General features: G+C 39.8%; 1 protein-coding gene across 6 annotated transcripts in view; it reads right to left on the bottom strand.

Annotated features, from left to right (window-relative positions):
• The window catches only part of STK31 (serine/threonine kinase 31), an 85385-nt gene that overhangs the window by 50157 nt on the left and 20858 nt on the right, over window positions 1–14370 (bottom strand). For all 6 annotated transcript variants that reach the window (XM_051852819.2, XM_051852818.2, XM_070059658.1 and 3 more), the window contains exons 8-13: window positions 13956–14130; window positions 10004–10119; window positions 6235–6394; window positions 2331–2453; window positions 726–905; window positions 157–273 (exon numbers count right to left, since the gene is read on the bottom strand). In XM_051852819.2, the coding sequence (XP_051708779.2) occupies window positions 157–273; window positions 726–905; window positions 2331–2453; window positions 6235–6394; window positions 10004–10119; window positions 13956–14130 (871 nt within the window). The remainder of the gene's footprint in view (window positions 1–156; window positions 274–725; window positions 906–2330; window positions 2454–6234; window positions 6395–10003; window positions 10120–13955; window positions 14131–14370) is intronic.

Genomic DNA, 14370 nt, shown 5'->3' with positions numbered 1-14370 from the left:
GAAAGTGAAATGCAACTCTACAGAATAATAAAATTGCACTCTATTTGGATTAGAACTTGATAGTGTTACTCTCTCGAAAAGCTCTGTCACAGGAAAGCTAAGAGCAGCCAGTGAAACCTGCTTCATTAAGGAAGCAAAGACAAGGTCAGTACTCACAATCAGAGACACCTCCAGCTCTTTGCAGAGACAGGACTCAGTCTTCTCTAGGATCTCATCAATGTTACCAACTGTATCATCAGAGCTTGCTGGTTCTTCCACAGAGAGATCAAAAACCTTTTTTGCAAAAAATAAAAACACAACATATCTCATTTAATTAATTCAATTAGTAGCCACTGTGCCCTTACACCTGAAGCAGAGCATTAAGCTATCTCCAGGACAATGTATAGGGAAACAAGAATACAGACAAAAGCTAAAGCACCCGCTGTGGCAACACTCACGTACCAGAAGGGAAAAGGCACTGACACACAGCTGATCTGAGAAAAAGCAGCAGTATAGACAGGTGAGGGGACAATCCAGAGAAAAAAACAGGACCAAAACCAAGACAATGGTTTTTTAGAGCACTGAAAGCAGCGGTGTGAAAACTCAGAGAGTCCTGCACCCTCAGGTGTAAGGTGGGACTCCGACGGGGAACAGGCAGACAGTGTCACTCAGGAACCAAGAAGGCAGATGCTTGGGTATCTATTCTTCTTTGTGTACCAACAGCACCATGCACGCGCTCTCTCTACCTTTAAGGTGCTCTGGAACCACGCTACGAGACGCTGCAGAGAAGCCTCTGTCTCACTTCTAATTTTGGTGAACTCCTCCCGTTTATCACACTTCCAGTCATAAAATTTTCTAAGGATATCCTCAGAGTGTGTTCCTTCTTTGGCCGGTCCATACACTGCTTCTAAAGAGGCTGTCAAATCCTACAGAGAGATACTCTTATGTTTATTAAAGCTTATTAACTGCTCATTAGGATTCAAGTCCAGTGTTAGAATCCAAAGAACAGGAAATCAGAATAAAACTTAGAATCACTTAACAAGGACACAACACAAGGCTATCTAGATAGTGACTTCAGAGTATTTGAGATTTCCAATTTTCAGATTAGGGTACCTAACCTGTATTAAACTTTAAAAATAAGGCAGCCTTAAAGATAACCTTGGTTACAGACTCTCAACCTATTTTACAAACAATTCATAGGAAGAAATAAATCTTTATAGGGTAAAGTAGAAGTTGCTTTGTAGAAAGGTAAATTCTTACTACACCATCACACTTTCATATGCAAGGCTTACTTCACCATTTTGGAAGAAATTAAGCTATATAATTCTACTTAAGAATTATTTCAAACCAGGGCTCCAGCGGTTCCTGAATCATACACAGCATGATCAATACCACATCTTCATCAGGGTATAGAGAGAAACAGGGTCCAGATGTCCCTGAATATTCTCATCTCCAAATTTCTAGCAAGTAGATTCCCAGAAATCCAAATAAGGTAGATAGCAGCCACTGTCCAACTTAGTACCAGAGATACTGACAAAATCATTAAAAATTCAAATACATGAAAGTTAGAAGGATTAAAAAGAGAAAAAAAGGATTGTTTTCAAATTACATGACCATACAGAAAGCTCAGAGTATCAAGAGACAAATGAGAATTAAATCAGCAGAACTGCCAGAAAGACACTGATATATGATAACCTCTATTTGATCAATAATAATGAGGAAATGGAAAATAAGACAACACAAAATAAAAGCAGTCAAAAGTACAAATAGCTTAGAGTTAAGATAAATTGTCTATTTTTAGAGAAAATTTCTAAACAATATTATAGGACCACAAAAACAAAAAAGATCCAAATAAACAGAGAATAGTATTATGTCACTAGGTGCAGTGACCTGCCACTACCACGTTCATTCATTCCAAACTCGACTCACTGCTGACAGTGACAGGGCTGAAGGCACACTGACCATGTGCCTAAAAGCCCTCTAGCTCAAGGATCAGGGTCCCTTCTCCCTAACTCTGATGCATGGCCCTCCTAGATTTTCTGCCAGAATGCAATGGACAACAGGGAGCCCACATGCCTGCTATGGGTCCTATCTCCCGGAGTTTCCTAAATGAATGCTGCTCTAGCAAGCCGGGAGAGTCTGGCCATTCTGCCTTCTTTGTAAAACAGATCCATAAATATTAAATATACCAGAATGAACGTTTAATTCCATCAAAAACCAGAATTCAGCAAAGGAAAAAAATTTTGCAGCTATCAGTACTATCTGAAGTCTCAAGGTTAATACAATTTCACCTCTCAGATGATACACTTATAATTTAAAATATACTTAATTATTTTAAATGTAATTCCAACCTTCAAGGTTTTTAAACGTTTATTAAGAAGTAACTCATCTACTTCCAGAATAAAAACTTCTACTGCCATGTATAGCTTCTGTTGCACTTCATTTCTTTCGGCAATCAAAATATTGCCTTCAGTCTGGAGGAAGAATAAAACAATAACTGTTACTACAGAGATATTATTTACACATTGAACTATATGAAGAAAGTGAGCTCTAAAATTTAACATTACATTCTCCAAACACAGTAGCATACACTGCTCTCCTTAGATCTAAAATGACAAAAAAAAAAAACTCTATTAATTCAAATAACTAAAATTCAACAATCCTGTCCTGCTAATCTATATTTTCCCCTTATCCTGCAAAAGTGGAATTTCCATTTTTCTTTGAGAAAATCAGACAAGATCCTATTATTAATTATATTCTGCCCCCTCCTGCTCCCATACCATCCTCAACTCCTTTACCCACTCATCTTTCAAGAGTCAGTTAAACTCTACTAGGCTGAAACCACCAGTTCACCCAAAAGGAATATGTAGAAATACATGTATGAAAGATACCCAAAAGTCCTGTGCATTGTCTCTAGTACAGTACTTACCAAACTGTACTGAAACTGCTATTATACCCATCCCATAATCAAGAGAGAAAGGATCAGGTCTTAGAAAAATTCTTATCTCCATTACCTATAATATACCTGGCCCATATACTTAACAGCTTAAATTTTAGTATAGTCTTTCTTATATAGCTCAATTAGACTATTTTGTAACAAAAAAAACAGGAAAAGAAACTGAAATAAATACCACTTCTTTCATCCAATAAAAGAAAAACGGCCATCATATTAAGAACTATGCAAACCGCATTAAGTAACAATTTTAAGACCCAAAGTAATTAAAAGAAATAAAATGGCAACTACATCTGAGTGACAATTACGACCTGGTGTTTATCCAATAATCCATCCCTCAATTTACCAAATGAACTTTAAGTCCTGAAACATCAGTAGTGGTAGAAACAAATATTTGCTTTTTAAAAACATTACATTTGGGCCGGCACTGTGGCATAGCAGGTAAAGCCATTGTTTCGGTGCTGGGATCTCATATGGACTCCAGTTTGAGTCCTGGCTGCTCCTCTTCCAATCCAGCTCTCTGCTATGGCCTGGAAAAGCAGAGTCCTTGGGCCCCTGCAACTACGTGGGAGACCCAGAAGAAGCTCCTGGCTCCTGGCTTCAGATCGCCACAGCTCCAGCCATTGCAGCCAACTGGGGAGTGAACCAGCAGACAGAAGAACTCTCTCTCCCTCCCTCACTCCTTCCCTCCCTCCCTCCCTCCCTCCCTCTCTCTCTCTCTCTCTGCCTCTCCTCTCTCTAACTCTGACTTTCAAGTAAATAAATAAATCTTTTTTAAAAATTACATTTTTACTACTAGGATACCAAGTCCTTTTAAAGCTACATACATTAATCCATGCCCCTCTGCTCTGAACTCAAATTTGCTCAAACTACAAAAACAAAAGAAAACCAAAAAAAGCAGTTCTTTTTCAGCTATTCATCTTATTATATAAAAATACCTGAAGAAGTGTTTAATATTGACAATCTGAATTGTCTAAAAAAAAGAATATATATATATATTTTTTTTTTGACAGAGTGGACAGAGAGAGAGAGAGAGAGACAGAGAGAAAGGTCTTCCTTTGCCGTTGGTTCACCCTCCAATGGCCGCTGCGGCCCATGTGCTGCAGCCGCCACACCGCGCTGATCCGATGGCAGGAGCCAGGTGCTTCTCCTGGACTCCCATGTGAGTGCAGGGCCCAAGGACTTGGGCCATCCTCCACTGCACTCCCTGGCCACAGCAGAGAGCTGGACTGGAAGAGGGGCAACCAGGACAGAACCCAGCGCCCCGACCGGGACTAGAACCCAGGGTGCCAGCATCGCAGGCAGAAGATTAGCCTATTGAGCTGCAGCACCGGCCATAAATTTTCTTTCAAGTACTTTTCTTAAGTCAGACATGCCTGGGTTTAAATTTCCTATTAACATTTAGAACACATGAGTATAATCTTGAAAATTCCTTAACCCTTCTGAGCCTGCTTCCTTACTTATAAAATGGGAGCAAAAATGGTCATACTAAACGTAAGTGTAGGAAAACATTTTAAGTTACCTATATATTACCCATGCTTCATATGTATTCAAAACTTATATTTTTTCTTCCATAAGAAGAAGTGACCCATTAGGATCTATATGTAAAGTAATCCAAATCTAACCCTTCTCCAAACTAAGCATTCCCGACAGTCCCGCTCTGAATATCCTGCTCATACTTCTACTTCAGAGCCAGTTGCGTGGCCAACTGGCCCATATACCTACAAAGGAGGAGTAAGACTCTTAGGATATAAACCAAGATGCAGAAACTACCAATACTTAAGACGAGGCAGGCCTAACCTCAAGTACAGACCTCATAGGTGCTATGGAAAGCTATAAGGGGTGGGGGTGGGGGGGAAATATCTTCACAAGGAGTTCTGGTCAGCTTAACATAATTCACTAAAGAAAACTGCAACAGGCAATATACCAGTTCTGAGGCTAACCAAGAACTAATATGAAATTTTTCATTTTTCTTACATTACCCCACACATATAATCAATTCCCATTCAATACCAGGTGGCCAAGACAGTGTCTAACAGTAAGGCAGGGTTCAAAAGTGCAGCATAAAACACATCATTCAGACTACGTGACAAGATCCACATTACTAGACAAGGTGGCTCCATGCCCCTCAAAAGCCATTAACTCTTGGGGCTGGCGCTGTGGCGCAGCGGGTTAACGCCCTGACCTAAGCACCGGCATCCCATATGGGTGCCGGTTCAAGACCCGGCTGCTCCACTTCCGATCCAGCTCTCTGCTATGGCCTGGGAAAGCAGTGGAAGATGGCCCAAGTCCTTGGGTCCCTGCACCCACGTGGGAGACCCGGAAGAATCTCCTGGCTCCTGGCTTTGGATCCGTGCAGCTCCGGCCATTGCGGCCAATTGGGGAGCAAACCAGCGCATGGAAGACATCTCTCTCTCTCTCTCTCTCTCTCTCTCTCTCTCTCTCTCTGCCTCTCCTCTCTCTGTGTAACCCTGACTTTCAAATAAATAAATAAATCTTTTTTTTAAAAAAGCCATTAGCTCTTAAAACTCCCTAGCACAGTTTCCAGGGCCCTCAAGATTCTTTACCAAGTGTTTGCAGTTTATGGTTTCTTCCAGTGGGGATACAATTCACTAGTCAGAAATTATATTTCCCATAAACAATGTTGCCTGGTAATGTGACTGAAATATCATTTTATCATATTATCAAGGAATACAGAGAAGGAGTTCATCAAAGGTGATATTCTCATATAAAATGGGAAAAGATTTTGTTAGCGCTGTATCCACAATTACCATGTATCTACCCTATCTTTTTTTTCTTTAAAGATTTATTTTTATTTATTTGAATAGCACAGTTATAAAGAAAGAGAGGGAGAGATAGAGTGAAAAGAGATTTTTGATTTGTTGGTTCACTTCCCAAATAGCAACAACAGGCAGGGCTGGGCCAGGCTGAAGCAGAGAGCCAGGATTTCCAGCCAGATCTCCTATGTGGGTTAGGGGCCCAAAGACTCAGGCCATCTTCCACTGCTTTCCCAGGCTCATTAGAGGGGAGCTGGATAGGAAGTGGAGCAGCCAGGACTCAAACTAGTGCCCATATGGGATGCCAGCAATGCAGGCAGCAGCTTTGCCTACTATGCCACAATACCGGCCCCTATCCTATCTTTCATATAAGACAATAAAAGAATCGAATTAATAATACAAAGATACAATATAAGTTAAATATTTTAGGTAAATAAAGTATTACAATTCCTGTGGTCCCTCTGCTTTCTCAAAAGGCAGTATTTGTTTATGTTCAATAAATAAAAACCAAAATTATCAACTCACCACATTACCGCAGGTTTGAATCTTCTCCTGAGCTAGATTGTATTCTGCCCAAAGGATCTCTAATTCATTCATAGAAGGTAGGGTAGTAAAGCACCCCTCATCCAACACCTGCATAGCTTCTGAAAGGTCATCTCCAAAACGAACATTAATGTTGACACGCCTATAAAAAAACAAACAGCAAAGAGAAAAAGATCAAGAAATTAGAATGCTGGTGTAAGAACAACTTAAACAGTAATGGTCTAAAGTTACTATTTACAGCACTGGCTGTGAATAAGTACTTTTTTTTTTTTTTTTAAACAGGCAGAGTAGACAGTGAGAGAGAGAGAGAAAGAGAGAGAGAAAGGTCTTCCTTTTGCCGTTTGTTCACCCTACAATGGCTGCCGCGCTGCAGCTGGCGCACTGCGCCTATCCGAAGGCAGGAGCCAGGAGCCAGGTGCTTCTCCTGGTCTCCCATGGGGTGCAGGGCCCAAGCACTTGGGCCATCCTCCACTGCACTCCCAGGCCACAGCAGAGAGCTGGCCTGGAAGAGGGACAACCGGGACAGAATCCGGCGCCCCGACCGGGAGTAGAACCTGGTGTGCCGGCGCCGCTAGGCGGAGGATTAGCCTATTTAGCCACGGCGCTGGCCAGAAGTACTTTTTAAAACTTAAAATAAATCATATATAACTTTAATACAAAAACCTTTAATTAAAAAAATATTTGTGGCAGGGCTGGCATTGTGGTGTAACAGGTAAAGCCACTACCAGTTTGAGTCCCAGCTGTTCCAATCCCGATGAAGCTCCCTGCTAATGGCTTAAGAAAAGCAGTGGAAGATGGCCCAAATGCTTAGAGCCCTGCCACCCACATGGGAGACCTAGAAGACACTATGGGCTCCTGGCTTTGGCCTGGCCTGCTGGCTTTGGCCTAGCTCAGCTCTGGCCATTGCGGTCATCAGTGGAATGAACCAGCAATTGGAAGATCTCTCTCTGTGACTCTCCCTGTCTCTCTTTCTGTAACTTTTTCAAATAAATAAATTTTTAATATATATATATATTTGTGGAAAAATAATTTTATTAGACAGGCGCTTTAACCAACTAAGCCACAGCGCCAAAGCTTGGAAAAATGATTTTTAAAAATATCTTATATAAAAGGACAACTTCAAAAGTCTGCAGAACTTAAAATACCAAATAAACCTTCACTTTCTAGTCTACAATTAGATGTATAAATACTGTATTAAAAATTTTAGACATTGGAGTGGGTGTCTGGCCTAGCAGTTGAGATGCCTGCATTCTTTATCAGAGTACCTGGATTCAATTGCTGGCTCTGGCTCCTGCCTCCAGTCTCCTGCCAATGCACACCCTAGAAGGTAGCAGTGATGGCTCAATAACTGGATTGTTGCCAGTCACTTAGGAGACCCCAATCCAGCCCAGATTCAGTCTTTATAGGCATCTGGGGAGAAAACCAGCAAAAGGGAGAGCACTCTCTTGGTCTTCAATTTTTTTAAAAATGTATACACAGCCAATCCTGCTAATCAAGATTATAGGCACATAGTAATTATACCCTAACAAACAATCAGCATTTGCTGAGCTTAAAAATAAATTTAAAAAAAGCAATCAGAGGGCGGGTGTGGGTGCCCATTTATGTTGCAGCTGCTCCTGTTCTGATCCAGCTCCCTGCTAATGGCCTGGAAAAGCAGTGGAAGACAGCTTAAGTGTTTGGGCCTCTGAATTCACGTGGGAGACCAGGAAGAAGCTCCTGGCTCCTGGCTTCTGATTGGCCCAGCTCCAGCAGTTGCAACCATATGGGGAATGAACCAGTGGATAGAAGACCTTTCTCTCTGTCTCTCGCTCTCCCTATCTATAACTCTACCTCTCAAATAAATAAAACTCTTTTTAAAAAAAGTAATCAGAAAGGCCAATTAGCTGAACTTTTAAGATTCACCACCCAAATGAGTTTTTTGTAGTTTCTAAGTAGACTGCCACCATTTTAATAGCACACTCTTTCCTCAAATGTAGATTAATATTGGGTCACTTTGATACAAAGTCTGGCTCACAGCTTTGCCAGAACAGTCACTTGATTTTTTATTTAGTCTCTACCATGACCAAGTTATTCAAACTCTTAAAAGGCTTATAAACCACTGTCAACTGAAGGATTTAGACTACAGAATATAAATTTTTATCAGGAAAATTAAAAAAAACCACAGTATTCATTCAAGACAATATCTTCTTAGTGTGTCAAAGTGCAGAGGAAAATAAATTACCAGTTTAGCAGTTTGGTGCGTACAGGGAACTAGGGAATGGGTACTTGGCCTACCCCATGCTAGACTGCCCATTTCAAGTCCCAGCTTCACTCCCAGTTCCAGTTTCCTACATAATGCACACCCTGGGAAGCAACAGGGGATCCCTACAGTAGCTGGGTCTCTGCAGACACCTGGGAGATCTGAATTGGGGTCCTAGATTCCAGTTTTGGCCTGCCCCAGCCTGGCTGTTGCAGGAATTTGGAAACTAAGCTGTGTGTGCTGTGCATCTGATTGGCTGGTTGGCACACACTAATGATCCCATGCTCTCACTAGCTCGCTCGCTCGCGCGAGCGTACTCTCTCTCTGCTTCTTAAATAAATAAATTTTAAATAAAAACAGATGCAGAGTATTTGCAGTAGAAAATATTTTCTTTCAAAAAAGGGTAGGGAGGGGCCAGTACTGTGGCATAGCAGGTAAAGCTGCCTGCAGTGCCCGCATTCCATATGGGGGCCAGTTTGAATCCCAGCTGCTCCACTTCCAATCCAGCTCCCTGCTAATATGCCTGGGAAAGCAGCGGAAGAAGGCCCAAGTGCTTGGGCTCCTGTGCCCACGTGGGAGACCCGGAAGAAGCTCCTGGCTAGGCTTTGGATCAGCCTAACTCCAGCCACTGCGGACATTTACGGAATGAACCAGCAGATGGAAGACTTCTCTCTCTGCCTCTGCCTCTAACTCTGCCTTTCAAATAAATAAATAAACTCTTAAAAAAAAAAAAAAGAGTAAGATAAAACCCCTATACAATTCTAAAACAGACTTTTAGTAACACAGAATAAACTACACAAGACTTGCTAACCAATTTTTTCTGATTCTATGAAGATTACTTCACAAATAATCTTTTTTAAACAGAGTACAATTAATTCAAATTACTGAAATATTTAGTTCCAGTATACTCCTGAAAACAACCCCAAAGAAAACTATGGGACACAATAGTTTCTCAACAAACTACCCCTCAGAAGTTGAGTTGATTCTTTTTATGATTTCACTCTCAGCGATGACCTTGAGTCACTTCAGCTCCAAGTTAGTAACAACGGAAAACTCATAAAAACATTATAAAATTCACTTCAAGAAAAACTTCTCTTAATTTCTCTCTTTAAAGCCAAAAAATAAAGATTACATATCACAGCAGAAATAGGTATTCAGCCTAATGGCTAAGATGCCCATGCCCCACATCAGAGCGTCTGGATTTGATTCCGGGATCCATTCTTGGCTCATTTTCTACCTACCTAGACTAGGAGACAGCAATGACAGCTCAAGTATTCGGGTCTCTGCCACACATATTGGATACTTGGGCTGCCAAGCCCCAGCTGTCACGCATTTGGGAAGTGAACCAGCACAAGGGAGATGTCTCCTCCCCTCTCCTCTCCTCCACTCTTCTCTCTCTCACTCCAATAAATTTTTCTCAAAGTAAAAAGGGTGGGCACGCAATATAAAGAAAACACCAGCTAATTAACAATTATTTTAAAGTATCCTTCTCAAAAACATGCTTTTACCTACCTAATTTCTTTCAGTATTTCCACCTTTGCTGCCAGATTTTTCATTCTGGTACCTATACGAGTCTTTAAAGTACTCTCTAAATGTTTTGTCAAATCCATGGTATTTGCTTTCTCTTGCTGAAACGAAGAACAAGCACATCCCAGTGAGATCTAAAGAGGAAACTGTTTTTCTGCTACTATTCAAATGATCTTTTCATTATAATTAAACAAAATTTTAAAGGTTAAAAAATGTTAGGCCACAGGTAACAAAAAACTGGCTTCCCTACTAATTGAGATATAAAAAAGAATCCATTCCCAGTTCTCTACATTCATGTAAATTACAGACTCTTACATCTCATCATATTAAGGAGTCAAAAAGAAACAAAATTTCACAAACTTATCTCTTAAGACTTAGATTTTTTAAATACATAAAAGGTCTCCATAAAAACCAAAGACTCCTAATGATTATCAATGACAATTTGTTACATGATGAAGTCTTTTGTCATTTTGCAATACAAAGAAGTCATAATCATTTCCTCACCTAAGGCAAATTTAACTCCCAGATTTTGAGTGGTACCTAAATTACATGTCTCTATGATTATCCTAAATAATGTATGGAGCAGTACTATAAAGACATGGAAATTTTATGCTAATGATGCTCCAAACAACAATTACACAGAACTTTTACTTAATATTTCAATAATATGCTCTCCAGTCCTGTTTTCTCCAATGCTAGAGGGAAACAGAGAGACAGAACAAGAATACACTGAATGTTCATTAATATTAGGCTATGCTTACGCCCAATGGCTCCCACTTGCTGAGTAGGATGACCATGAAAAATCAGCTACATTCATTCCTAAATCTGTTTATATTTACTGTACTTACTGTAACAGTCTCAAAAAATCTAAGAAACAGGAGGAAAATGAAAAGTTTTTGAATCCTTGAAAATTGTGTTTAAACTGTGTTAAGACTCCATGAAAACAAGGTTTAATAGAATTGCTAATGAATTATATGTGGATGAGAACTATAAAATACTGAGGGAAGGAACTATTTAAATCTAACAGAACTGTGAACTCATATTGCTTCTCAACTGTCTTGAATTCATACTCCACTTGTAAAAACAAACAGAATGTAAATCACATAATAAATAATGAATATGGTTCTTAAAACAAAGAAAAAAGATGGTAGACTTAAACCCAAGCACATCAATAATTATGCTAAATGAAAATGAGCAAAGGGGCCAGAGCTGTGGTATAGCGGGTAAAGCCGCAGCTTGCAGTGCCAGCATCCCATATGGGCACCAGTTCAAGTCCCAGCTGCTCCACTTCTGATCCAGCTCTCCTCTATGTCCTGGGAAAGGCAGTGGAAGATGGCCCAAGTCCTTGGGCCCTGCACCTATGTGGGAGACCCGGAAGAAGCTCCTAGCTCCTAGCTTCAGATCAACATGGCTCCGACTTTGTGGCCAACTGGGGAATGAACCAGCAGGTGGAAGACCTCTCTGTCTCTCTCTCTCTGGCTCTCCTCTCTTTGTAACTCTGACTTTCAAATAAATAAATAAATCTTAAAAAAAAAAAAAGAAAAGAAAATGAGCTAAGCATTCCCAATAAAAAACATTAAGATTTTCCATGTAGAATGAAAGAGCCTACATTCAACTAAATGCTGCTTACAAAAAAACACTTATGAGACCCAAAGAAACAAATCAAAGTTAAAGGATAGAAAAGATACACCATGAAAATAAAGCTATAATACCAAAACACAGATTTTAGGACACGGACTATGTCTAAGTGACAAAGAGGGACACTTCATAAAGATAAAGATAAATGGATCAATTTATCACAAAGATACAATTATAAGTGTGTATGTTCCTAATAGCAGGGCTTTAAAGTTATGAAATAAAAACTAATAGAACATAAGGGAGAAACAGACAAAGCCACAGCAATATCTGATTATTATAACACTTTTCTCTCAGTAAATGATGAAACAAGGAGACAGAAAATCAGGATATAAAATACCTAAAAATATTAACAGAGTAGATCTAATTAACATTTATAAAATACCTCTGCCAAAAACTGTAGAACACACAAAATTTCTAAGAATTCATGAATCATTTCCAAAGATAGAATACATATAGGATAATAAAGCAAACCTCAATAACCTTAAAAGAACTGAAATCACAGAATATGCTCTCTGATACCAAGGAACAGGAGCCAGTGTTGTGGAGCAGTGGGTTAAGGCACTGCCTGCAATGCAGCATCCCATTTGAGCACTGGTTCAAGTCCTACATACTCCACTTGAATCCAGTTTCCTGCTAACCCGCATGGGAATGCAGCAGAAGATGGCCCAAGTGCTTGGATTCCTACTACCCTCGTGTGACAGCAGGATGGAGTTCCAGCTGCTCCTGCTTCCAATCCAGCTCCCTGCTAATGCACCTGGGAAAGCAGCAAAAAAATGCTACAGTGCCCACGTGGAGACAGGATGGAGTTCTAGGTTCCTGGCTTTGACCTAACCCAGTCCCAGTAATTATGGCCATTTATGTAGTGAACCAGCAGATGGAAAAATCCTTCACTCCCTCTCTGTCACTCTGCTTTTCAAATAAATTTTTTTAGAACAAGACATGAAAAAGACAAAACCTAACAAGTGCTGGTAAGGGGTGAAGAGCAATGTAAGCTTGCCTACTGTTGGTGGGAATGTAAGCTGGTACACTTATGGAAAATGGTGTGGAGCTCCTCAAAGCTGAAATTGGAACTACCATACGATTCACTCCTGGATATACAGCCAAAGGAATGGAATCTCTTGTGGAAGAGATATTTGTACTTTCATGTTGACTGCAGCACTCTTCACTACAGTTAAGAAAAGGAAACAACCTAAGCATCCATCCACCTTTGAGTGGATAAAGAAAGGTGGTGAACATACACAATGGACTACCACTCAGCCGTCTACAAACACAATCTCGTCATTTAAAACAATATGGATAGGCTGGAGGTTGCTGTGTTAAGTGAAATAAGCAAGCACAGAAACACAAATATCTCACTACTCATGTGTGGAATCTAAAAAAAGGAAGGAAGGGGAAGGAGAGAGGAAAGTAAGGGAGAGGAAGGGGAGTGGAGAAGCAGGAGAGGGGAGGGGGGAAAAAAAGAAAGAGAAAAATAAAGAAAGAATGGTGATCTCACAGAAGTTAAAAGCATAATGAAGGCTACCAGAGGCTAGGAAGGCAAGGGGAGAGGGAGGTCTGGGGAGAGGCTGATTAACAGGCACTAAGTTACAGCTAGATGGGAGTAAGATGTTCTAGGGTACTATTACACAATATGATGACTATAGCTAATGTTAATGTATTGTATATTTCCTTATTTTAAAAACTACAAGGTAGAGTTTTGGATGTTTTCACCACAAAGAAATGTTAAATGTTTGAGGAGATATTTATCCTGACTGGACATTACATAATGTATATGTATATCAAAAAAATCACATGGTATCCCATAAACATATGTATAGTTTTTATGTGCTTTAAAAGTTTAATAAACAGGATTTGTTCATATGTTTAAATGTTTAACAATTATGAAAACTGAGTGATGAATACACGACGATTAATTATTTAATTATCTCCTTTTGGAAACTTTTAAAATTTCCATATTTAAAAGTTTTTAGAAGAACATGAAATATAAACGAGAAATTATTCTACTTTCAAACACCCAATGAAATGCAAGGACAGTTTGAAGTACAGGAAAAATTCCACCTATAACAAATATAAAGAAAGAAGGAGAGAAGAGGAAGGAAAAAGAAAGGGAAAGAAAAAATGCCAGCAAGAGAGAGAGAGAGAGAGGGCAGAGGTGGAGAAGGAGAGAGGCAGGGAGCAAAGGAAAGGAGGAGGGGAGGCACAGAGGAGAGAGACAGAACAACAGTGGGGTTGGGAAGAAGCACATACAGTACGCAGGGTTCCCAACCAGACACTCCTTACCTGAAGGCACTGAACGTACCTGCAGCTCCCGGGCAGTCTGCTCTACTTTAGATTCTAGTGCCTTGTAACTTTCAAGAAGAACCTCCTTCTCTGTCTTAAGCTTTTCATTTTCTTCAATCAGTTTCTGATCCTGTTTAATTTTTGCCAGGCTGACATTAGACCCTAACTTAAAGTCACCAACAGCCAAACTTTCCCTATTAATAATAAAACAAATTCATTTATTTTAAAAAGCAAGCTGTACAAAGCAAATAGAGATAACAAGCTTAAAGTAAATTATCACATAATATATATTGAAAATTAGTTTAGAAACTAAAATCTTAGCCTAGCTGAACATTTTAAAATAGTTTCACACAAACTAGATTGTGTAAGTGAAGTCATACTTCAAAAACAACTCCTACAACTCTCAAAAAATATATATTCCAACTTCCTCACAG

Source organism: Oryctolagus cuniculus, chromosome 16 (genome assembly GCF_964237555.1).
Source record: "Oryctolagus cuniculus chromosome 16, mOryCun1.1, whole genome shotgun sequence".
NCBI lineage: Eukaryota > Metazoa > Chordata > Mammalia > Lagomorpha > Leporidae > Oryctolagus > Oryctolagus cuniculus.
The sequence above is the reverse complement of the archived record's forward strand: the minus strand, read 5'-3'. Positions and strand labels throughout refer to the sequence as shown.